We start from the raw sequence: 25715 nt of genomic DNA, 5'->3' as shown, positions 1-25715 counted from the left end.
ACCTTTCCAATTAGATTGTATAAACTGAATCATGTAACCTTGAGCAAGTCACTTTACCTTTATGAATTTGGTTTGTTATTGGTGAAATGAAGAGGTGATAATCTCTAAAGTGTTCCTTTCATTGTTATAATTCTAAGAGTGTCTCTCCTTTCCCTTCTAGCTCCTGATCCTGTACTGACAATATCCTAAGTGCTCTGCAATTACTATGTTTTATCTGTTGAATACGTTTTCTCTGGAATAGCCAGGGGAATATTTTAAGATTATTAATCTGATTGTGTCGCTCTTCTTGAAATCCTACAGTGGCTTTCCCATTCCTCTTAGGATAAATATCAAATTCCTTATCATGCCCAGAAGGATTGCATGACCTGCCCATTTTATGCAGCAATTCCTGCTATTCTTTCTCTTATTCTTAGTGCTTCAGCTTCAAGGAGTTCCTCTGAACCCATACCCTTGGTTCCTTTCTATCCCATGGACCTCTGTTCCTGACGGGGAAGTGGAAAAAAACTCTTACTCATCTTTTAAATTTTAGCAAAAATGTTTTCCTCAGGGCAATTCACATCTTGATTTAGTAACTGTATAACCTAGGGCAATTTATTTAACTCCTCTTAGCCTTGATTTTCAAATCAATGAAATGAGAATGAAAATGAAGTGTACCTCTCATGGCTGTGGTAAAGACTAAATAAGATAATACATATCAAGAGCTGAAAGTGACATTTGGCACATAGCAAGTAACACTTGGGCAAGATGCAGTAGGAGAAAGAGGTACTCATTAAATCATTGCTGAGAGTGAAGGAACAAATTAAAAGAAAGATATTATGTATATCAGAAGACTCTGTAGGCAAAAGATTTCTTCCTTTCACTAACTAATTTGTTAAAAAATTTGCTGGTTAACCACAATATGCTAAGCATTGTGATAGCACTGGGTGGCTATGATTTGAATAAATGATGGAAAATGGAATGGCAGTTTTGAGGCGAGAAGGAAGGTATTTGAGTCAAAATTAGCTCATGGGAATAGGTGGGTTAGGAAAGTATTAGTGATGAGATTAGACAGGTAGACGAGGGATCTAGACTGTGGGTACTAGAGTACAGGGCAGAGAAGTTGTAACTTGTTCCTGCCATAGACTAGTAAACCATCTGAGAATAAATATGTCCAAGAATCTTAGTGATGTTTGGGCTTTCCTTTCTATTGCAGAGTTTTGGGGAGACATTGCCAAGGAATTTTACTGGAAGACCTCATGTCCTGGTCCATTCCTCCAGTACAATTTTGATGTAACTAAAGGAAAAATCTTCATTGAGTGGATGAAAGGAGCAACCACTAACATCTGCTACAACGTACTGGATCGAATTGTCCACGAGAAAAAACTTGGAGATAAAGTTGCTTTTTACTGGTAAAAACATATATCTTGAAGTCTGTGAAAGATAAAAAGTTACCCCTCATTTATATAGTGTTTCATAGTTCACAGAGTACTTTAAAATCTATTAATTCATTTGATGCTTGCAACAACCCGGCAAAGTAGGTAAAGTATCATTAATTTAATCTCAGATGGGGAAAAATACCTCAAGTGAGTTAAATGACATCCCCAAAATCACTTAACTAGTATGTGACTGAACTGACATTCAGAACCAAGTGTCCTGATTTCTAGTCTAGTATTCTTGGCTTGTAGTGGGAGAGAAAAGAGGGGAGAGGGTCTATGGAAGCAAACAGGACTGAGTATCATTCTTTCTCATTTTGCTTTGGGACAAAATGGATATTGAGTTTTTCGCTACTGGGACCATTGTTGTCATCATTATCTCTGAGTGAGCTATAGTACCTGTTGGTTCATAGTCCTTTCTGGAATTTCCCTGGTGTAATGTGAAACTGGCTCCCATTAACAGAGGGCAGGGGTAGACTGAAGAAAGAGGCAGGCCACTCCCGGTTGGTAGGTGGCAGTTTTAATAAGCAAAGAGAACTTACATACTAAGCTTGTTTGGGGCAGCAGCAAGATGAATGGATCACTGCACGTGCCCTCCAAATCTTAAAAGTTTGTAAAGAGGTCCTAAGTGGACTTGGTACTGTGCAGGTATTTTCAATACTACATTGTAAGGCTGTGTCCTTGGAGTAGCCTCTGGGAGCGTGAAAGGCAAGTGGAACCCACATTCCAAGGACATGGAAGGGGGTAAGAAGTCTCCAAGTGCCAAGGTCCAACTCATGGGTCAGTCAGGTAAATCAGCGTTCACATCTTTTCGATGACATTCCCGAGTAGTGTCAGACACTATGCTCAAATGCTTAGCAAATGTCTCATTTGATACTCACAACAACCAAGAATGCACTGTTTTCCTCAGTTTCCAGGTGTGAAAACAAATTCTAAGATGTTAAGTGACTTATCTGAAGCCATACAGCTAGTAAGAAGTAGGGTTGACATTCAAACCCAGGTAGTACAGTTACAGAGTTTATACTCACAACTGTGACACTGTTATCCCTCTAATTCTTAACATTAGCTTTTCAGTAGCTTTGCAATATAGGTGAAGAACTGAGGCACAGAGAGTTGAAATAATGAAGAAAGTCATAGGGTATGTAAGTGGTAGAGTTGGGATTCAAACCCAAGTCTGTGTGGCTCCTTGTTGGTAACACTAAGTTATGCTGCCTCCCCAGTAGGAACTTTTTTTTTTTTTTAAGATTTATTTGAGGGAGAGAATGTGCACTAACGTGGGGTTGGAGAGGGAGGGCTGGGCAGAGAGAGAGGGAGAAACTTAAGCAGATTCTGTGCTGAGCATGGAGCCTGATGTAGGGCTCGATCTCACAACCCTGAGATCATGACCTGAGCTGAAGCCAAGAGTCAGTTGCTGCACCGACTGAGTCATCCAGGTGCCCCAACTTTTTTTTTTTGTGGGCTCTACACATGTGGGCTCTACACTAGCAGAGCCTAACGTGGGACTTGAACTCACGACCCCAAGACCCAAGACCTGAGATCAAGAGTCAGCTGCTTAACCTACCTATGCACCCGGGTTTCCCCCTGCACAGTGGGAACTTTTCAAGACCTCCTCCTTCCAGCAATATAGCTTATAAGTGGTTTTACTATACTGAACCCAAATAGATCCTTTTTTTTTTTTAAGATTTTATTTATTTATTTGACAGAGATCACAAGCAGGCAGAGAGGCAGACAGAGGGTGGGGGGAAGCAGGCTCCCTGCTGAGCAGAGAGCCCCCCAAATAGAACCTTGAAGTTCCAGTATTTGGGGTGTTGTTTCTGCCTCCATCCCTGAGTACTTTGAGAATTGATCTGTTTCTTTTTAAGTGAGCCAGTAGGAGCAGCTTGGATGTTTCATGGGAGAGTTCATTGGTACTTAGTCAAAATTTGCCCAGTTTGTTTGACATATTGAGCTCAACTATAACACAGGCAAGGCATTTAACTCACTGAGAGTCCATTTCCTCTTCCATAAAGCGGGGACGATAATTTCACCTTTGTCCTTTTTCATTAGATTGTTATGAAAATCAAATGAGATGATGTCGTGAAAGCATTTATTTACTTATTGGAAAACACTGTACAAATGTGAGTGGTCTGTTCACATTGCCATTGCTCAGTTTGGGGTTACTTTGCCATCGAAACTCAGTCTTTAATGTCTGTTGGGACTTTCTTTAACTCCCGTCCTGGGACTTTATGGCTTGAGCTCCTGCTGACACTGGGTTCACCTCCTAAGTTCCTTAGGTATCAGAAAATCTTTAAAGATACGTAAAGGAGATGCTTGTGTCTGATGTTTCCTGGTTTGAAGTAATTCAGGTGTGTGATGAAAGGCTGAGAAAACATAGGCCAGACTTGTTCAGGTACTGGAGATTGCTCCAGAATCCTGAAGCCCTTCTTTCTAGTTCCCCCACCATCCAGACCTGAACAGGATCTAGAGAGCTTTTCTTTCCCCATTTGTAAAACGAGGGTAGTAGACTAGATCAGTGTTTTCTAAAGAATGCTTCAGAAACTACTCGTTACTAGAGATAATAGCAGGGGTTTAATTCTTGAAACAAATGAGTCTGAGAAACACTATTTAATAAATTGCTTTTGTGGGATTCCCAGTGTGTATTAACAATAAAGACTCCAAGAATTCCTACAGTAAAGATACCTGATTAATTTTTTTAAACATGGTATTACTCAATTTTATTCGAGCTCCAGACATTTTTTGCAGCATGCTATTAATATTATAAGAAGCAGTATTCCATGGATACCAATTTGGGAAGCACTGGACTATATAATTTCTAAATTTCATCTAGTGCAAAATTCTATGACTCCCACAACAAGACATCTTCACCCATTTTTACATTGGTCACTCAACCAACAAGAATTTTTAAAGATCTTGGATGGTCAGTCATGTATTAGGTATTATGGAAATAGGGGTAGAGAAATATGAGACAAGTACCACATGGGACATTATTATTCAGTTATTTTATGTTAATAATAAAGTAAAACCAAGCTATAAATAAATCACATTTGTTATAAAAAAGTAAAGTGCAAATAGGCCAGATATTTGGTTATTTCCCATTTTTTACCTCCACATTTTAAGTAATATGTTTATACTGCATGACTTCCTATTATGATAGATGAGAATTTGCTTCTTATATATTACTCCCACTTCTTTCTCTCATCTATCTAGCTCAGTTTTTTAGTTAATTTAAAACCAGTGTTTACGGGCGCCTGGGTGGCTCAGTGGGTTAAGCCGCTGCCTTCGGCTCAGGTCATGATCTCGGGGTCCTGGGATCGAGTCCCGCATCGGGTTCTCTGCTCAGCAGGGAGCCTGCTTCCCTTTCTCTCTGTCTGCCTCTCTGCCTACTTATGATCTCTGTCTGTCAAATAAATAAATAAAATCTTTAAAAAAAAAAAACCAGTGTTTACATAAGAGTAATATATTATGATTGCATTTCCTTATATGCATTTCCTTTTTTATTTTCTCTGCAGTTTAAAATTGCCTGCCATTTTTTACTTGCATTTGCCTTTATCATGTTCTCAATACTTTTCAAACTCTCTATCATATCATTTATTCTTTGAAGTCCTTCATTTCTTCTAAAATCTTTTGCTTTGGAGTCTGCCTTCTTCCTACTCAAATTTTTATTAATTCCCTTTTTTAAAAAAGTTTTATTTATTTTTTTTAAGAGAGAGAGAAAGAGAGAGTGCCTGCATGCACAGCGAGGGAAAGGGCAGAGGGAGAGGGAGAATCCTGAAGCACAGAGCCCAGATATGGGGCTTGATCCCAGAACCCTGAGATCATGACCTGATCCGAAATCGAGTCTGTTGCTTAACTGACTGAGCCACTTAGGCACCCTTATTAATGCTTTTTAAAATGACATCTTTTCCATGATTTACTCCAGTTGATAGACTTCTTAGGGTGCCACAATATGACTTTCTTTTCAACCTAAACTATGTCATTTATATAGCTCTAGTGGCATTAGCAAACCACATTTATAGCTCATTGCTTGTTTGGGGCATGCTCTGAAATAATGCACAGAGGAAATAGTGCTCTTAGAACTATATTAAGGAAGAATTTGGCCTTTTACTTTTGGCTTGACACGTTGTAGATGTTCGTGGAATAATAGTATTTTTAGAACTTGAAGTGACCATTTAGACTCCATCTAGGCCAATTCTTTTTACAGATGTATAGATTAAAGACCCAGATCGCTTTAGTGATTTGCTTAAGGGTTATATACCTGGTTGGAGACAGAGCTGAGACCAGTCTCCAGATATCCTCACTCTTAGTCTGCTATTCTTTTCTTCACCATATGATCCTACTTCATTATTCAAGTTGTCCAACACTAGGCTGTGACAGTTGAAAAGAGTAATTTGCGTATTAGTCAAATTAATTTGAATTAACTTTAAGTTCATTTGCTTACAAATATGAGATAAATTGTGTTATCACGTGTTAATGGCCCAAATCTTGGTGTCATGGAATTGACGTTCTCTTTGGAACACCAAATGGGCCTACATAAATCAGGTGCAAAGCAATTATGGGGCCCAAATTGCAAAGAGCCACTTACACAAAAAGTTCACAGATGGGAGAAAGCATGTAAGGAGGCAGTATGACAACAGGAGAATAAGTTTTGGTGTCCGGCTAACCTGAATCTTGTTTCTGCCACTAAATAGCTGTATGATTTTGTATAAATTATTTAATCTCTTTTAGCCTCAACTGTAAAATGTGGATAAAAGTTTCCATTTCATAGAATTATTGATTGAATAGTATAATAAACTGATGTGTCCAATTCCTGGCACATTGAAAGCACTCAAAAAGTATTAGCCATCATTATTATTATATTGGGACAGTGAGAAGACCAAATTTGTCTGGAGTGAAGAGTTCATAGAGGGAACAATTTATTCGTTCAATAAATACTTTTGTGAACTTGCTACATACCAGGAACTATTCTGAACAATATCCATGCCTTCATGGAGGTTATATTTCAGCTTGAGGAGAGAGACAATAAACAAACAAGCCAGTAAATATATAACAGGTAGTGATAAGTGCTATAGAAAACTACAGCATGGCATAAAGGAAAAGGGAATGGCAACAAAGAGTGGGGGTTGATAAGGGAAGAACTGTCTGATAAAGGTGACATTTGAGCAGACATTTAGGAAGGAAATGGGGTCTGCCATGTGGATAGTTGGGTTGGGAAGGAGAAATATTCCAAGTACATGGAAGAGCAAGTGCAAAAGCCCTGAGGTAGAAATGTGCTGCTGCTTGGCTGAAGACTAGCTGGGAAGTTAGTGGAGCTGAAGCAGTGTGAACTAGAAAAAGAGAGAATATTAGCAATAAGGTCAGCAGGACACTAGATCATATAGAAGCTAGAAAGTCAATATAGGCTTTCGGGTTTTATTTATAGTGAAATAGGGAACCACTGGACTGAGCACAAAAATGATTTGATGTATTTAGAATCTTTCTGTCTTTTGTGTTGAGAATAGATAGAAGGCAAGAGTAGAAGCAGAGAGGACAATTAGGAAGCTATTTTGGAAATCAGATGAGCAAATGTTGGTGATTTAGACCATAGTAGTATCTCGAAGATGGTTAGAAGTGGTCAAAATCTGGATCTATTTTGAGTGAAGAGCCCATGGAATTTGCTGACTTGGATTGGATGTGGGGAGTGAGACAAAGAGGAGTCAAGGTTATCTTCAACAGTGGATGAGGTCCAGGAATGGGAGATCTTGACTATTTTTTTGAGACCTGTGAAAGGATTATATGCAAGGGAACGATGTGGTCATAACTGGGTTTAAGAAGATTAATCTGGATACATATGAAAATGGGAGTGTGAAGCCAGATTGCTGGGAGTTTATTATCCAGGATAGAGGTATCTGAAATGGGTTACTGCTGGTGGGAATGGAATGGAAAGATGAAATTTTAAAGTAATTTGGAGAAAAGAAAAAACATAGGTAACTTCATGTGTTGGTGGAGAGACAAAGTTGAGAAGAGTCAACATTCCCTTTACTCTATATAACATTTTACCTTTTTCAAAGACACATGCTCATCTGATCCAAAAGCTAAATTTGCCCTCTAAATAAGTGATTTCAACCTCTCTTGTACTTTCTTCCTCCTAGTGTGGCCTTAGAGGTGTTAGTAGGGGCTTAATGCATTTGTGTGAGAAGGTGATCGGTGACAAAAGTTACTGGAATAGACACTCAGGGAGAGATAGTCAGTGAGGGATGTTAGGGGTAGTGCAAGGAGTAGGGACTGGCTAGTTGAAGAGACACTAGGGGACCGTAGAAGATTTAGCGGATTAATTAAAGGGTTTGTGGGGAAAGGGGGAAAGAGTGGTCGATGGCTATTATTCTGGCAATTTATACTAACTGCTAAGTCTCTAGGTTATTCCAGAAGAGGACCGCAGTCTTCAAAACACATGAAATTTAGTATAGTCCGTTCCTTCCACTGTTTGTTTTCAGTTGCCTCTGGCTGTCATCATCTCTGTGCCTTCTTACTTCTCATCCTCCGCTGAATCATTGCCCTATAGCCTCGGGCTATTATTAATTCTTCCTTAGAAACTGCTTCTGAGAGGCAGGTGACTTTAGGAGTGACCTTTGGGCAGAAACTCTGCTCTTAGAATCCCTGTGTGCTCCCAAGTATGAATTCCAGAGTGTGATATTTAGAATTCTCCAGATACCTGTGAGGTATGTATATGTGTCTTTGAGAAGGTGGGAAAGTGAGATAAGCCCATGTTCTGACAGGGAGAAGATTGTCAAGGTGATACGGAAAGCCAGACCCCAAAGTGTGTACTGTCCTAGCATTCATATGGAAGGGCTCTGTTAATTACCTAGGTCCATGTCCTGGAATTCCTTTCAGTGATATGGGAAGGGAAGGACTTTTTTGTCCTCCCTCTATGTCTTCACTGGTTTCACAATGGTGTATTTACTAATTAAAATATACATGGTATGGAAAAACACTTAAGAAAGAAGATGGCCTCAGACCATCTCTTCCCTTCTCTGGGCCTTCCCTTTTTGGGAGTTGTGGAGGATTAACTATAGCTATTCTGCAAGGTCCTTCTTCTGCCTCTTATAGTTCAGGAGTCTATGATTGTTTCTGAAGAGGAAGTGGTTTTTAGAAGTTCTGATGCAACCTATAGGGACTTTATGGTGACTCAGTAGGTGGGCTGGGTTTCTGTTGGAGATGGTGAAATAAAGGCAGGATTTCAGAAGGTTGGGGGTGAAAGGGCTGAGGTAGAGAGTCTGTACCCATTGCCTGGGGGCCCTACTCGTGTTGGTAGCATACACTTTCAGCCAGTGGAGGTATGTGAGGAAATAACTGTTGCTGGGAACAGACTTTGTCCCGTTTGAATCAGGTAGGCAGATCGCGGAGGAGGGCAGCAGGATTTCATGTTTAGGGTGAATCTCTAATCGGTCTCTTTCACTTCTCCCTGAGTTTCATGACCCTTGATGCCTTAAAGAATTCTTCCCCGAAGTGGTGAAAATGAGACAAGTAGGCTATATTGTCCAAGTCACGGTCACTTTTTAGAAGTAGATGGGATATGAATAATAGATGTGTATTATCATTTGTTATAGATTAGTATATTATTATATATGCTAACATATGTGATACTGAGAGCGTAATAAATGGAAACTGTCTTGAAGCCTGATTCAGTGTCCTGAGCTCCTGTCAACTTTCTTCAGTTTGTGTCTGGGCCTGAATTCTTATACCAGTGTGTTTAGTAAACAGTGAGGAGAATGGCTTTAGGTAATGCCCTTCTCTGAGCTTTCTTTTTCCCACCTGTAAACTGTAGGGGATGAACAGGATACTTGTTGAAGTTACTTCTAGCACTGACCGTTAGAATTGCTGTCCCATATGTGGGGAACTGCAGTGACAGGGCAACTGGGAGAAGTTGGAGGTAGGGTGGGAACCCAGTGGTGACTTCTTGTCTCTTAAAGGTAGCAGATAGTCAGGTGGGAGCATGGGCTCTTGCTTTACGGTACAAACTCTAAGTACAGAAGGCATGGAGATGAGGATGGGCCCTCCTTCTTGGTTTTGGTTTGAGAGAAACTGGACACTGATAATGATCCTCAGTGTCTGATACCTTAAACCTCTGAGAATTTGAGATTCTCAGTTCTAATCCTTTGAGGTCATTTATTTATTTTTTATTTTTTAAAAGATTTTACTTCTTTATTTGAGAGAGAGCGAACACAAACGGGAAGGAGCAGAGGGAAAGGGAGAAGGGGACTCCCGCCTGAGCAGGGAACCCCACATAGGACTTGATCCTGGGATTCCAGGATCATGACCCAAGCCAGAGGTGGATGCTTAACCGATTGAGTAACCCGAGTGTGCCCCTCCTTTGAGGTCATTTAGTCCACTTCCTAAACAAAGCAGGAATTGTAGCCCCAATATCTCCATCCCCAACAATCTCCATGTATGATCATTCTGATTTTGGAACACTACCAAGACCACAGAGTTCATTCACAATCTGTCCCATTGTTGGGCATCTCTGCTACAAAGTTCTTAGATATATTCCCTCACTATAACTTTCTCTCCACTCAATCCTCTTCCTTTGGTTTTCCTTCTGTTTTCTAGGGCTACATAAAATAATCCTATTTTGTGATATTTGAAGGCAGTTATTATATCCCTTTGCTAGGCTGAATATGGAATTATAAAAATTTAAATCTAGAAGATGTCTTGAAGATCATCTAATTCAGTAATTTTCAGTGTTTTTAAGGCATTAGAATCCTTTCGTTCAAATAAAAATTGTATGTATAGTGATTAACAACAATAGGCTCTGGACTCTGCCTGGATTTAAGTCCTTATTTTATCTAATACTTCTTAGTCGGGCAAGTTGCATCCCTTTTAATTTTTTATTTTTTAAAGACTATTTATTTGAGAGAGCACATGAGCAGGAGAAGAACAGAGGGAGAAGGAGAAGCAGACTCCCCACTGAGCAGGGAGCCCCAACATAGGACTCTATCCCAGGACCCTGGGATCATGACCTGAACCAAAGGCAGCTGCCCAACCAACTGAGCCACCCAAGTGCTCTGCCTCACCTCTTTAAACCTCAATTATTTTCCTATCTATAAATGGGAATAATAACAGTTTCTATGACATAGATTGTTTTGAAGAATAGTTAGAATAATCTGTGTAAAGGGCTTACTGCTTGGTAAACAGTGTGTTAGCTATTTTTATCATTATTACCAAGAGCCCTATACCTGAAACAGGCGAGAGCAGAGTTAATCTGGTTGAAACATGAATGAGAAGACCAGAACCACATTCTTTTGGCTTCTTCCCCAGGTCGCTGTCAGTGTCACTGAGGTCCCTGTAAGCTATATATGTGGAACATCTAGCGATTTATAAAGCTCTGTTTGAAAACCCCTAATCTGGTCTAGTGTTCTTATTTTATGGATAAGGTAATACCGAGTCCACATTCCCAGATTTCTTATATGATGTGGTTTCCTGAACAACTCCTTTATCAACCATGTCAGTCTCCTCTGGACACACTGTAGTTGGTCCGTATCTCTAGTGAAGTATTCTAGCTATGTTAGCTATGGTCTGCCTTGGGCAGGGAACTATTACCATTCTTTGTTCTAACTTTACATATCTAAGATTACATTAGTCCCATTGACAGTCATACTCTACCATCCAACTTACAATCTCCTACAATACCTAAGACTTTTTTTATTTATTCTAATGATAAACTGTCTCCTTTATACTGTACTTATATGTTCCTCCCCCCCCCCTTTTTTTGAACCTGGTTATGGTTTACAACACTGTTTAACAGATGAGGAACTTGAGGCTTAGAGAGTGGAAGTGATATGGCCAGTCACATTGCAATTGTAACTTGTTCTGGGCAGAACACTTATATTCTCTGTTGTAGACACTATGCTTATTTACATAGCCTTTGCTTCTTTGACAGTTTTCCACTTGTGGTGAGTCAGGCCTCAATTAGCCGTTTGTCTAACCAGTAGTTTATTTTGAGGTTTTAGGGCTAGCTTTAGAAATGTTGACTATAATTTATAAGGCTAAAGACATTAGAGGGCAAACAAAAAGACATTAAAGGGCAAACCTCAAAGAAATAACATCCTCTCCTCAGCTGAGATGGCTCATTTATCCACTCATCAAACAATTTTCTACTGGATATCTACCATATGTAGTCTGCACACTACCTTGAGAGAAGTGGATGAGGGGCATGGGGCGAAGGCAAAGGGACAGTAAGCAGGCACCGACAGTAGTTCAAGAAAAATATAAAAATGGAGATAAGGGGAGAGGTTATGAAAAGTGGTCAGATTTTGGAATATTTTGAAGGCAGAGCCAGTAGGATTTGCTGATGAACTTGATGTGGGGTAGAAGAGAATGGAGTCGAGAATATCTCAGAGGTTTTTTGGGGTGCCTGGTGGCTCAGTCAGTAAAGTGTCCGACTCTTAGTTTCGGCTTAGGTTGTGATCTCATGGATCATGGGGCCTACATCAGGCTTCCTGCTCAGTGGGAGTCTGCTTGAGATTCTCTCCCTCTGCTGCTCTCGCTCTCAAATAGATCTTTTTTACAAAAAGAATATCTCAAAGGTTTTTTTTGTCTGAGCATCAGGAAAAATGGAATTTTCATTAGTTTGAATTAGAGAATGAAGAAGACTGGGAGGAGAAACTTTGGGGAGGATTAATAATTTGTATTTCATACACAGAGATATAAAATTGCAGCTTTGACAAGTGCTAACGAGCCAATGAAGAATTTCAGTTAGAAGTATGACATATCAGACATTTTGAAAAGATCAATCTCTTGATCATATATATTAAAAAAAAAAAAAAGAGCTAGCCTGAGGATCTGCAGGCAGAGGTCCTAACCATTGCTCTGTGCCCTTTGGCAAATTATGTCAACCTTCTGAGCCTCAGCTTTGAGACCTTTCAAATGGGATAGCAAGACTTGTCTTGCCTATCTCAAAAAATTGCCATGAGGATTAGCTTAGATGGAAGATAAGAAAACATACTGAAAAGATTTATTACTATGCAGTGGTGGTAATACTCATACATATCACACACGTCCAAGGGCATTGTTAGGCAGAGAGATTCAAGACCTGCAGCCACATGATGACCTTTCTATCCTTTCTGAAATGCCCTTCTTTCCTCTCATGCACACTTAGCCTCTTTTCTCAAACTTAGCTCAAAATCCACCATTTCTGGGACGCCTGGGTGGCTCAGTTGGTTAAGCAGCTGCCTTCGGCTCAGGTCATGATCCCAGCGTCCTGGGATCGAGTCCCACATCGGGCTCCTTGCTCGTCAGGGAGCCTGCTTCTCCCTCTGCCTCTGCCTGCCATTCTGTCTGCCTGTGCTCGCTCTCTCTCCCTCTCTCTCTCTGACAAATAAATAAATAAAATCTTAAAAAAAAAAAAATCCACCATTTCTGGGAAATGGTGATTGACCATACTTACTTCTTTTTGCATTCCTTTGATGTTTTCCTGCAATGGCATTTTCTTGTTTTCCTTGATCACTGTCCCCCAAGACTGGCCTTAGATGGTGGGTGGTTTGGATCTCTCTAGTTAAAGGATTTTAAGCTTGTGAAAGTGAGGACTAGCCTCTCATTCCATTTCATTTGATATATGACAAGCAGTAGGCACCGATTGTCAGGTGACCACTCTGGCAAAGATCATTTCCATTCCTTCATGGCTTGGGATTTAGTAGGTAAAAAGTTTTGAGGTGGAGGAGGGACCTTTAATCTAGTGGCCTTTCCGGCTTATTTTTGTAGAATAAAACTTAAATTCAGCATTTGGGATTCAATATAGGATCCCTCCCTAGTCTATATTATCAATCTTTAAAGTTTTGAAACATACCTAAATTTATAAAAAAGTTACAAGTACAGCTCTTTCTCAGTCACTGGGACCCATGCTTAGGTACAGATGGGAGAGTAGAGCCAACTCAATAGTGGTCAGGAGCTGGGTTTGTCACAAAACCTATGTGGCTGGGGCATCTGGGTGGCTTAGTGGGTTAAAGCCTCTGCCTTCGGCTCAGGTCATGATCTCAGGGTCCTGGGATCGAGCCCCGCATCATCGGGCTCTCTGCTCAGCATGGAACCTGCTTCTTCCTCTCTCTGCCTGCCTCTCTGCCTACTTGGGATCTCTGTCTGTCAAATAAAAACAAAAAACACCAAAAAAAACCTATGTGGCTCCATGGAGACCCTCTAGGAATTCCCCTCAATAGAGAGCTGAAACTGATTAGCAAGTATGGGCTCTGGAACAAATGTGAGGTCTGGAGGGTTAACTTGACTCTGGCCAAGATCCATAAGGCTGTCTAGGAGCTGCTTATGCACATCTCTATTTGAAGGTAACACTTGCTGCAACAATTCATCTGTATCCAGGTGCTGGATGAGGGCAAGATAAAGGTCCTTCAATCTAGAGTCATCTTTATTTGACTTTCAGGACCTCAACATTCTATCTTTTCAGTCTTACAGCCCACCAAATGTAGCTTAAGGTCTAAACTGAATTGGTTTGCTATTTAATTTTATATCAAATGATGGAGATTTTAAAAAATTTCACAAATATTTCAACAGGGACCTCCCAAAGAGTTTATAGTTTAAAATTTTTATGAAGTAAGAATTTTTTTTGAAACTGCAAATATGACTATCACTCAAGGATAAAGATAATTTAACTGCATGAGAATAGGCAGAACACATAGCACAAAATATAGTCCTTAAATCAAATATGTGTGACTTAATGAAAAAACACCAGCAGTAGTTGAAAATATTACTTGGGATTGGTATTGGCCTGTAGACTGGTGTGTGCTTTTCCACTTCTGTATCTAAGCTAATTAATGTTGTTCCCATCTCCCTGAGTTGGTCTGTTCCTTATCTGAGCCAGTCTAAATCCTGCTTATTCTTTCATAACCATCTGAAATGCCATCTTCTTTGTGAAGGTTTTCCTAATTCTCACTTTCCAACCCTATTTCTTGTTCTCAGCCGTAATGAATAATAAAACCTCTATCTAGAAAGCACATTTACTGAAATAGTTCCCTCATTTACAGTTGAAGCACCTAAGGCCCAGAGAAGTAAAATAATTTGTGAAAGCTTTCATGTTTTAAGAAGTAGCAAAGCTTGACTTGAAACCCAGTTTTCCTGAGCTCTTGCCCTGTCCATTCATTTCCCTGTCATTGCAGTATTCCTGCCCAGGGGCTGAGAGAGCTTCATCTGGAGCTGAAGATGGGCCTAAAAGAACAGCATGGCTGAATTTGATCATTTAAAATTGGGCCAGACCCTGGAGGAACCCAGGACATGGCTGAACAGTATGAACTTTATGCATTAGGGAACTTGTGATAATAAAGGATCTGAGAGCGCTGCCCTTACTCACTTGTTAATACTGGTATCTCATTGTAGTTTTGGTTGGCATTTCTCTAGTGATTAGTGATGTTTGATGTGCTTATTGGCAATGTCTATGTCTTCTTTGGGGAATCGTCTATTCAAGCCCTCTGCCCATTTTTTAATTGTGTTGTTTTTGTTTTTATTGATCTTTAGGAGTTATTTATATATTTTGGATATTAATTCCTTGTGAGATACATGATTTGCCAGTCTTTTCTCCCATGCTGGGGGTTGCCTTTTTACCATGGGGATAGTGTTTTTTGATACACAAAATTTTAAAACTTTTATCATAGCTGAGAAGTCATTGCCAAATCCAGCGTCATGAAATTTTTATCTTATGTTTTCTTCTAAGAATTTTATTGTTTTAGGTATTAAATTTAGGTCCTTGATTCACTTTGAGTTAATTTTTGTATATGCTTTTAGGTAAGGATCCAACTTATAGATAGCTATGCTCCATGGACAATCTACTAGCTTCTAGCAGCAGGTTTTTCTTTTTTCTAAGATTTTATTTATTTATTTGACAGATAGAGAAATCACAAGCAGGCAGAGAGGCAGGCAGAGAGAGAGGGGGAAGCAGGCTCCCTGCTGAGCAGTGAGCCAGATGCGTGGCCTGATCCTAGGACCTTGAGATCATGACCTGAGTCGAAGGCAGAGGCTCAACCCACTGAGGCACTCAGGTGCTCCTAGCAGCAGGCTTTTAAAAAATTAGTGTATAGATATTTATGATATGTGCCAGGCATATATTAGGTGCTTAGACATAGCAATAAAAAAAAGAGATCTGGTCCTTATCCTCATGGAGCTCACATTCTGGGAGGGTGGGGCAAGATTTTTGCCAGTGAGCTGTAATTTTATTTAGGAAGAAAATGTTGGAGACAGTGTATTTTGCCTTATTTCTGCGAATGGGGGTCATGTCTCTAGGAACAAATGACCATACAAGTCCTTCTGTGACACTTGAGTACTGCCAAGGATTGTGAAGGTAGACATATGTAGGCATCCTTGCCAGAGGTTTTAGGTCTTTGAGGAAGTTCTCAGGATATTGAAGAGACTATGGTATGCATGATCTTGACCATGGGCTAAAGCTCAAAGTAGATGAGAGTCTCCTTCACTCCTTCTCATAGTGTTCCTGGAGATTCTTAGAAAAGAGGCTTCTTGGGATGCCTGGGTGGCTCAGTGGGTTAAAGCTTCTGCCTTCGGCTCAGGTCATGATCCCAGGGTCCTGGGATCCAGCCCCGAATCAAGCTCTCTGCTCAGCAGGGAGCCTGCTTCCCCCCCACCCCCCTACCTCTCTGCCTACTTATGATCTCTGTCTGTCAAATAAATAAATTTAAAAAGAAAAGAAAAGAAAAGAATCTTCTCTATGTCCATTTGGATACACTCCAAATTGGTGTAGTTGAACCAACACTAGCCTGGAAGTCAGAAACCTGGAACCTAGTTATAGATTTTCCTTAATCCCACTGTTAGCTTTGGCAAGCCACTTCCTCTGGATTTCTTGGATCTTTAAAATGGGATAATTATACCTGCTCTAAGTATTGCTAAAGTAACTGTGAGGATCAGGTTAAAAAATTATCCTCTAATGTAATTTTATTCCATACTCGTGTGAGGGATTAGCTGAATTCTTATTTAAGCTATAGAGATACCATGTGAGACAGGCAGGTCAGGTTTTATTACTTTTTTAAAAAAGACTTTATTTATTTATTTATTTAAGACAGACAGAGAGAGAGAGAGAGAGAGAGAGAGAGAGATCGTGAGCACGAGCATGCAAGCATGAGCAGGGGGAGGGGTAGAGGGAAGGAGAGGTGATCTCAACCAGACTCCATGCTGAGTGCAGACCCCCAACGTGGGGCTCGATCCCATGATCCTGAGATCATGACCCGAGCCACCCAGGTGCCCCTTACTTTTATTTTATTTACTTCTATTTGTCTCTATCTCGGCTAAGTTTGTTCTTCCCCCTGCCCCCTGCCTGCTATGTAACTTAAACCTCTTTTCTCTGCAGCTGCCTTTTAGGGTCCATTCTCCTGCCTCTGAAAGGAAGTAATGAGAATCGAGGAGTCTAAGATACATTAGAAATTATCCAGTCTAATACCAGTCTTCTCCCTCCTCCCCTCTAATACTTTATGGAGAAGGAAACTGAGGCTCAGAGAGAGGGGAAATTTTGTGTAAATTCATACATTGAATTAGGGGTAAACAATAAATCTAGGTCTGGTGACTCCAAATAATTATCTGAGGATCTTGTTAATAATCCAGATTCCTGGACCCTACCAGGCTATCAAATCAGAATCTCCAAAGGATAAGACTTCCGACTTGTATTTTTATATCCTCTTCAGATGTGGTGGGCAGTGGCAGCATACCTTTAAAAATATTTGTTTATTTGTTTGTTTTGTTTTATTTTAGAGAGAGAGAACATGAGCAGGAGGGGCAGAAGGAGAGGGAGAGAGAATCTCAAGCAGACTCCATGGTGAGTGAGGAGCTCATGGAGTTCAACATGGGGCTTGATCTCATGACCTTGAGATCACAACCTTAGCCATAACCAAGAGTTGGATGCTTAACTAACTGTGCCACGCAGGTGCTCCAGAAAAATAATTTTGTAGATTAGTGGTCTTAAACTTTAAAAATTATATACCTAAAAGAGTTTTGAAAAATTACTTAACTCTACACATTTTAAAGTTCACATCTAAACATTATCATAAGATAAAATAATTGCAAAAAAAAAAAGGGGGCACCTGGGTGGCTTAGTTGGTTAAGTGTCTCCTTTCAACTCTGGTCAAGATCCCAGGGTGCTGGGATCAAGCCCCATCTCCGGCTCCTTGCTCAGCAGGGAGCCTGCTTCTCCCTCTCTCTCTGACCCTCTCCTGGGCTCGTGAGCATGCACTGAAATGCGTGCATGCACTCAAATGCGTGCGTGCTCTCTCTCACAAATAAATCTTTAAAAAAGTAATAACTGCAAAAAATCTAATTTCCAATGTGTTTTATATTGTATACATGTATATATTTCATATGTCTTTCTTGAAAGCTTGGAACTGCAAATTTAGCTCATATTATCTATAGAAAATGTCCACCATATAACCTAATTTGCATAGCAAATTCTCACTGCTAACTATCAGCCAAATGAGATTTACTTTGTTAGAAAATGCCCAATTTCTTTTTCAAGTAAAATAAATATGATAACTATTTAACTTCTGAATTATAATTCTAAGACAAATAAGGCAAGTAGTGTTACCATGAGTTTGTCACCTGGATACATTAAAATGTTACTCCTTTCAGCATAGATTTTTTTTTTTATTTTTTTTATTTTTTATTTATTTGACAGAGAGAGATCACGAGTAGACAGAGAGGCAGGCAGAGAGAGAGAGGGAAGCAGGCTCCCCGCCAAGCAGAGAGCCCGATGCGGGACTCGATCCCAGGACCCTGAGATCATGACCTGAGCCGAAGGCAGCGGCTTAACCCACTGAGCCACCCAGGCGCCCTCAGCATAGATTTTTTAAGAAAGCTCTCTGATTTGCTCTCTTGGAAGCCTTTTCCTCTGAGGTTACAGTTCTCAAATTGTCCCTATGGCACTCTGGAAGGTTTTTTTTTTTTTTTTTTTTTAAACCTTGGTGTGGTATAGATAAAATGTTGGATGAGAGAGAGATGGCATTTAAAAATTTTTTTATTTTTGGTTTTAAAAGATTTTATTTATTTATTTGAGGGAGAGAGAGAGTGCACAGGCAGGGGGAGGTGTAGAGGGAGAAGAAAACTCCTTGCTGAGCAGGGAGTCCCAGGTGGGGCTCGAGACTCAATCCCAGGACCCCAGGATCATGACCTGAGCCAAAGGCCCACCAGGCACCCCATTTTTTTTTTTAATAACGTGGGAGAAGTATATTTGTGAAGGAGAAAGTGAGAAAGGAGAACCAACGCAGACAGATCAGTGTTAGGAAAGATTACATATCGAAGTTGAGAATCTGGACACTTTTAAAACTTTTCCTGCTCAACTACCCATAGGAATAGGGTACCCTACCATGAAAACTAATGATTTCAACCATGCTATTTACCGAAATAACGAAGAACCATTGTAATAAATATTTTTGCATGTGTCAAAATTGAGATACCTGATGTACATATAAAACAGTGCCCTTGGCTGTTCCTTCCACTTTCTTTTTCTGCTCCAGGCATATTTCTGTTTTAGGCAACGTGCCAAATGCTGTGATAATAAAGGATCTGAGAGGACTGCCCTCATTCACTTTGTTTTGGGAAAGGCTAGCAAGGGGCACAGTATGGAAGGAATGAGTGTATATGATTTCCCTCCTGGAAGTAGGTATGTTAGCAGTGGGAAAGGGTTACCTTCTATACTGACCTAGGTCTGCCTTGTCAACAGAGAAGAGTTGCAGAATCCAACTGGCACCAAAGCCACCTAGGCCGAGGGGAACAGGCACAAGGTTCCTGGATCAAAGCCTGAAAACAGCTGGCATGAGGACAGGATGCAGTAATAGCCTAGATTGCAAAGCACAAGTCCCACAACCTGAACCTTAACTCCAGGGCCTTATTGCCGTCTCTCCCATGGCAGAGTCCAGAACTGAGCCCAGTTTTAGGGGCTCAAGAAATTTTTCTTGATATTTCTCCAAATCCCATTCTGTGAGTTTTACATTCTTCTCCCTCTTCTCCCTCTATGTCTGCCATTTCCCCCTGCCTGTCTAGCATCTGTCTACTTTGTTTGTATCCTCTATAATCCCCTTTCTTTCCATGTTTCCTCACTCTGATTAGCCTGGATCTGGCTGGTCATATGAGCAGAGAACCTCATTCATTCATTCATTCATTCATTCATTCATTCTTGTACCCATTTATTTCACAATTATGTATTAAGTACCCACTGTGTGTCACATTATACGCTAAGCACTGAGGAGGAAAAAGATAAAAATATGTCTTGTCTGCCTTTAAGGAACTTACAGTCCAGTGAAGTAAATAGATGCATACATATGACTATAACGTTAAAATAAATTAGTGCCAAATATTTAGGCAAATAGAAAGAGAATGAATGAGTGAATGAATGAACAGTATGAATGAATGAATAAATGAATAGTGCTAAGAGGCAAACTTTCTGGAAAGGAAGATTTGTAAAGATGTCTGTTTTTCCAGATTAATCTGTCTGTTGTTGCAATTCTAATCAAAATCACAAAATTTTAAAATTTGAGGTACAATTCATACCATGCATCCTACCTAATTTAAGTGTAAAAGTTAATGATTTTTGGTATAGTCACAGAGTTGTGCAATGACCATCATGACCTATTTTATTTTATTTTTTAAAGATTGTCTTTATTTATTTGACATAGAGAGAAGTTACAAGTAGGGAGAGTGGCAGGGAGAGGGAGAAGCAGGCTCCTGCTGAGTAGAGAGCTTGACATGGAGCTCGGTCCCAGGACCTTGGGATCATAACCAGTGCCGAAGGCAGGCACCCTAGACTGAGCCATGCAGGCACCCTCGTCACATCCAATTTTAGAACATTTTCACCACCGAAAAAGAAACCCCATATTCATTAGCAGTCATTCCTCATTTTCCTCCAACTTTGCCCACTGTAGCCCTGGGCAACCACTAATCTATTTTCTGTCTCTATGGCTTTGACTATTCTGGACATTCCATATAAGTGGAATCATACAACATGTGGCCTTTTTTTCTAGCTTCCTTTACTTACCATAATCTTTTAAAGGTTCACAGTGCCATAGCATGTATCAGTTCTTCATTCCTTTTTTTATTTTTTATTTTATATTATTATTTTTTAAAGACTTTATTTATTTGACAGAGAGAGAGACAGCGAGAGAGGAAACACAAGCAGGGGGAGTGGGAGAGGGAGAAGCAGGCTTTCTGCTGAGCAAGGAGCCTGATGCAGGCTTGATCCCAGGATGCTGGGATCATGACCTGAGCTGAAGACAGATGCTTAATGACTGAGCACCCGGGTGCCCCTACTTCATTACTTAAAAAAAAAAAATAATAATTTATTTATTATTTCTTAAAATAGATTTTTCATTAACATATGTATTATTTGTTTCAGGGGTACAGGTCTGTGATTCATCAGTCTTACACTATACATAGCACTCACCATAACACACACCTCTCCAGTGTCCATCACCCAGCCTCCTCATCCTTCCCATCCCCCTCCACACCAGCAACCCTGTTTGTTTCCTGAGATTAAGAATCTCTTATGGTTTATCTCTCTCTCTCTGGTTTCATCTTGTTTCATTTTTTCCTCTCTTCCCTGTGATCCTCTGCCTTGTTTCTCAAATTCCACATATCAGTAAGATCATATGATAATTGTCTTTCCCTGATTGACTTAATGTTTCATTCCTTTTTATGCTAGATAATATTCCAGTGTATAGATATACCACATTTTATTTATCCATTCTTCAGTTGATGGATATCTGGATTGTTTTCTCTTCTTAATATCATGAATAATGCTGCTATGAACATTTGTGTACAAGCTTTTTAGGTGTATATGTTTTTAATTCTCTTGGATGACTCTAAGTACTTGGGTGACTCTAAGTTAAAATCCATCCTTGGTGGACTTCAACTCTATAGTTCTCAGGACACCTGCACTTTGATTTTCTTCCTAATGCTAATTCTGGCTTTGGAAAAAAAAAAAAATCCTCCTTTTGGAGGCCATGTCATTTAGGAGGAGACTACCTAGACTAGACATTTAGATAGTATGACTAGACACAGGTGACTACTAATATTTAAAATAATTAAAATTAAATAAACATTTAGTTCTTCTGCCATATTTGAAGTGTTCAGTAGCTATATGTAGCTTGTGGCTACTATGTTAGATAGCACTGCTTTAGAATAATGGAGCTACTAATGTGTTAAGTAACCTTGAGGCCATCACTCCCCATCTGTGTATTAGGTTTCTCATCTGTAAATAAGGGTCATGGACATTGAAAGCCCTGTCCTCCTCTGGCATCCTAAGTGATTTATGATTTAGTCATTGGGGTGTTCCTCCTCTTACCTCCTCCTCCAGCCCTTCTCCTTCTTCACTGTGACTAGGGCAGGAGTACCCAGAGGGAACATTAGTCTTGCTAATTGGTAAAGTTATGTTGCTCCCACTCCCTCTTCCCTTGGTGAAAGGGAAAGTGACTTGAGGGCATACCTCCATCTGAGTGCCTTACATTTGTGCAGCACTTTATGGATCAGAGAACACATTATTTCACGTTTTCTTAATTTTACATAATCAAAGAATCTCAAAGTTGGTAGAGCCTTAAAGGTCATCTCAAACTTCAGAAAACATGAATCACGTGGGTTGCTTATAAAATGAGAATTTTGGGACACCTGGGTGGCTCAGTTGGTTGGACGACTGCCTTTGGCTCAGGTCATGATCCTGGAGTCCCGGGATCGAGTCCCGCATTGGGCTCCCAGCTCCGCGGGGAGTCTGCTTCTCTCTCTGACCTTCTCCTCGCTCATGCTCTCTCTCACTGTCTCTCTCTCTCAAATAAATAAATAAAATCTTTAAAAAAAAAATAAAAAAAATAAAATGAGAATTTTAAGGTCCCCATTCCCTGGAGAAGGATCTAGTAGGTATCAGGGTTTCCCTGGCCCAGTCTGTACAATCCTATTCAGCAGCTCTTTGGGGAGTTTGCATTATTAACACTGTGTGATCATGCCTTGAGACACATTGGCCTTGCTTGATTGGTCCCAGCCATGTCTTGGAGTCTGCTCTTTAGTATCCCTGGAAATCCTAGATTCTATGTATCTCCAGAGTTAGGAAGCTCCTGAAGGAATACCTTCTATCATTGGACAGTTCTGACAGAAAGGCTTTCCTTATATGGAAATCTCCCAATTGACCCACCTCTTCGATTTATAGTTACGTAACACTAGTCTGCTTCTTTCCCGTAATAATTCTTAAGGTTCATTCATTTATTCAGCAAATATTTACTGAGCACTGACTATATACAGGTTTCTTTGCAAGGCATTGGGGATTCAGCAATGAACAATACCAATTCGGTCTGTGTGAAACATAGTCTAGTAGGAGAGATGGACAATTAGAAAAATAAATAATAATACAATTATAGCTTGAGAAAAATGCTATGAAAAAAATAAACAGGGGCGCCTGGGTGGCTCAGTTGTTAAGCGTCTGCCTTCAGCTCAGGTCATGATCCCGGGGTCCTGAGATCGAGCCCCGCATTGGCTCCCTGCTTGGCGGGAGGCCTGCTTCTCCCTTTCCTACTCCACCTGCTTGTGTACTCTCCCTCTCTCTCTCTCTCTCTCTCTCTGTCAAATAAATAAATAAAATCTTAAAAAAAAATAAACAGTGTTGTGATGAAGAATAAAAGGAAGGGCTGATGCTACTTAGAGTGATCTGAAGCATGACACAGAGCAAACCATTTGAAAAACTGGGGGAAGAACATGGCATATTCTATCAGTAGGAAGGCTAATAATGTGTTTGGAGTCTATTGAGCAAAAATGGGACAATAGGACAAGAAGAGCTGGAGAAGATACAAGGCATAGGAGAAGTTTGGATTTTCTTCTACATGTAGTGAAAACCACTAAAGGATTTTAAGCAGGAGGTGGTACGATTTTTAATAGATTATTCCAGATGATGTATGGATTGGAAGAGGGTAAGAATGAAGTAGGAGACCAGTTTGGGACCATTGTGGTCATACAAGCAAGAGATGAAGGTGGCCTGAACCAGAGTAGAAGCAACAAAGATACAGATACTGCTGTCACGTATCTCAGTATCTTCTCTTCTCCAGGCTAAACAGCTCAGTTCTATGTGTCCTCTCAAAATAGGTTTGACTGCTTCTCTCATCTGGGTTTTTCTCCTCTAGAAGGCCTAACCCACCAGGTTAGATCCTGCCCTCTGTTTCTGTGAAGAAACTAGTTTTTCCCACCTCTTTTTCCCCCAGATCTTTCCTCCTGTCCTGTGTTTTACTTCTCTGCTAGTCTAGGGAACTAAAATCTCCAATACAGTAACTGTCCCTCATATAAAAGGGGAGTCCCAGTCTTCCCAGTCATTAATCAGTTATTAGGTTTTCTATGGTTCAACCATGAACCTAAAGTACTTATTGTGCCAACTGAGGTTGGAGGAGATTGAGAGGAAGAGGACATGATCCTGCCCTTGAAGAACCAAAGGTGTAATAGGAAATATAAAGCCACAATAAATGTAAAAAAGATAGTACTGATAGATCATAAGGAAAGTGAGATCTTCTGTGCCACAAGCCACCATGTGACCTTGAGCACCTTAAATGGCCTCTTTGGATCTCTTTGGAGTTAGGAGACTAAACTGAATGTTCTTTTAAAAATTCTTTTTTTTTTAATTTTTAAAAAAATATTTTATTTATTTATTTGACAGAGAGAGAGAGATAACAAGTAGGCAGAGAGGCAGGCAGAGAGAGAGGGGGAAGCAGGCTCCCCGCTGAGCAGAGAGCCCGATGCGGGGCTCAATCCCAGGACCCTGAGATCGTGACCTGAGCCGAAGGCAGAGGCTTAACCCACTGAGCCACCCAAACGCCCCTCTTTTAAAAATTCTTAACATACATCCAGGGTACTTGGGTGGCTCAGTCTGTTAAGTGCCTGCCTTCAGCTCAGGTCATGATCCCAGGGTCCTGAGATTGAGTCCCGGCATCAGGCTCCTTGCTCAGTAGGGAGCCTGTTTCTCCCTCTGCCTGCTGCTCCCCCTTCTTGTACTCTCGCTCTCTCACATGCGCTTTCTCTCTGGCAAATAAATAAATAAAATCTTTTAAAAAATTTTCTCAAAATCTAGAGGGCTTGGGAGCTTGTAGTAAGCTAGTATTCTGTTTACCTCCTTCCCCTAATGAGCCAGGGGCCCCAGCTTGGTGTGTATGTCGGAGAAAGAAGACACTGGAAGAAGTAAGGTGCCTATATCAATAATGCATAGCTTGAGCCCAGAGCTGGGAGAGGAATGTACACTGTGTGTGTGTGTGTGTGTGTCTGTGTGTGTGTGTAACGAGAAGTGGGCTCAAGTAAGCAGTTCTTAAATAGGTTTGTGCTTATCTGTTCCTGTATACCTTCTATGTACCAGGCTCTATTCTAGGTTCTAGGGATTAGTATTAGTGAACAAGACAGACAAATTCTCTGTTACCATGGAGCTTATATTCCAATAAAAGACACAGGTAATATATAAGCAAATAAAACACATGAGATAATTTCAAGTAATGGACAGTTATGTGAAGCAAATAAAACAATGATTTGCTAGTGTTTTGGGAGGGGCAAGCTGTGCACATAGATGGGTACATAAGTATGGTGCATGTACTTGCAGATAGGCCCGTGTTTGAGTCTTAGGTCCATATATTTCTCCTTATTTGTGCCTCTGTGTACAAATGGGCAGCTTTTATGTGTACAATGTTTTGTATATTAGTATATGTGATTTTATGCTTTCAAGTACACATAGGTGAGCTGGTATGTGGTACACATATGGGGATATGTGTGCAGGGGTGTGTGGTATATGTTGGCATTTAGCTATAACGAGATGTTCTGAAGTTTCTGTGGCACTTATCAGTGGGCCAGTTAAGGAAACGGCTTTTTGCCTCTGGCATTCAGGGCCATTTGCCAGTTTCCTCTCTCTGTGTTCCTTCTCACTTTAGAGAGCTCTCTGTACTTGGCTTCTCTTAGCCCTAGGAAGCTAAGCCAACGAGAGGATAGTAACTGACTCATCAAGCCAGGAGCTGGAAAGAGGCTGATAATCTTCTGTGTAACCTCCAAGGCCCAGTTTCCCTGCTAGTCCCTGTCCTTCACACTGTGAGGGAAAAGGGTTGTGCCTTGAAATGAGAAGACCTAAAGATCTATTCTTGCCTCTTCCACTTATTATTTGACCTTGGCCAAGCTACTACATCTTTCTGGGTTTTAGTTACCTCTTTCTTGAGTACTCTGGGTAGTAAGAAAAGAGAGGGAGAGCAATGGCCTGCAGTGTTTAGGGAGGGCTATGTGGTTTTGGTGCCAGAAGGTAAGGGGAAGGGATACTGAGCAGAGGCAATGGCATGATCCAAAGTGTGT

At 40.5% G+C, this 25715-nt stretch overlaps 1 protein-coding gene across 2 annotated transcripts in view; it reads left to right on the top strand.

The window, feature by feature from the left end:
- LOC111141334 (acyl-CoA synthetase short chain family member 2) overlaps positions 1 to 25715 on the top strand; it is a 47114-nt gene that overhangs the window by 4677 nt on the left and 16722 nt on the right. For both annotated transcript variants that reach the window (XM_022493799.1, XM_022493798.1), the window contains exon 2: positions 1193 to 1388. In XM_022493799.1, coding sequence (XP_022349507.1) covers positions 1193 to 1388 — 196 coding nt within the window. The remainder of the gene's footprint in view (positions 1 to 1192; positions 1389 to 25715) is intronic.

Source organism: Enhydra lutris, unplaced genomic scaffold (genome assembly GCF_002288905.1).
Source record: "Enhydra lutris kenyoni isolate GAN:26980312 unplaced genomic scaffold, ASM228890v2 scaffoldscaffold6, whole genome shotgun sequence".
NCBI classification, from domain to species: Eukaryota; Metazoa; Chordata; class Mammalia; order Carnivora; family Mustelidae; genus Enhydra; species Enhydra lutris.
The sequence above is the reverse complement of the archived record's forward strand: the minus strand, read 5'-3'. Positions and strand labels throughout refer to the sequence as shown.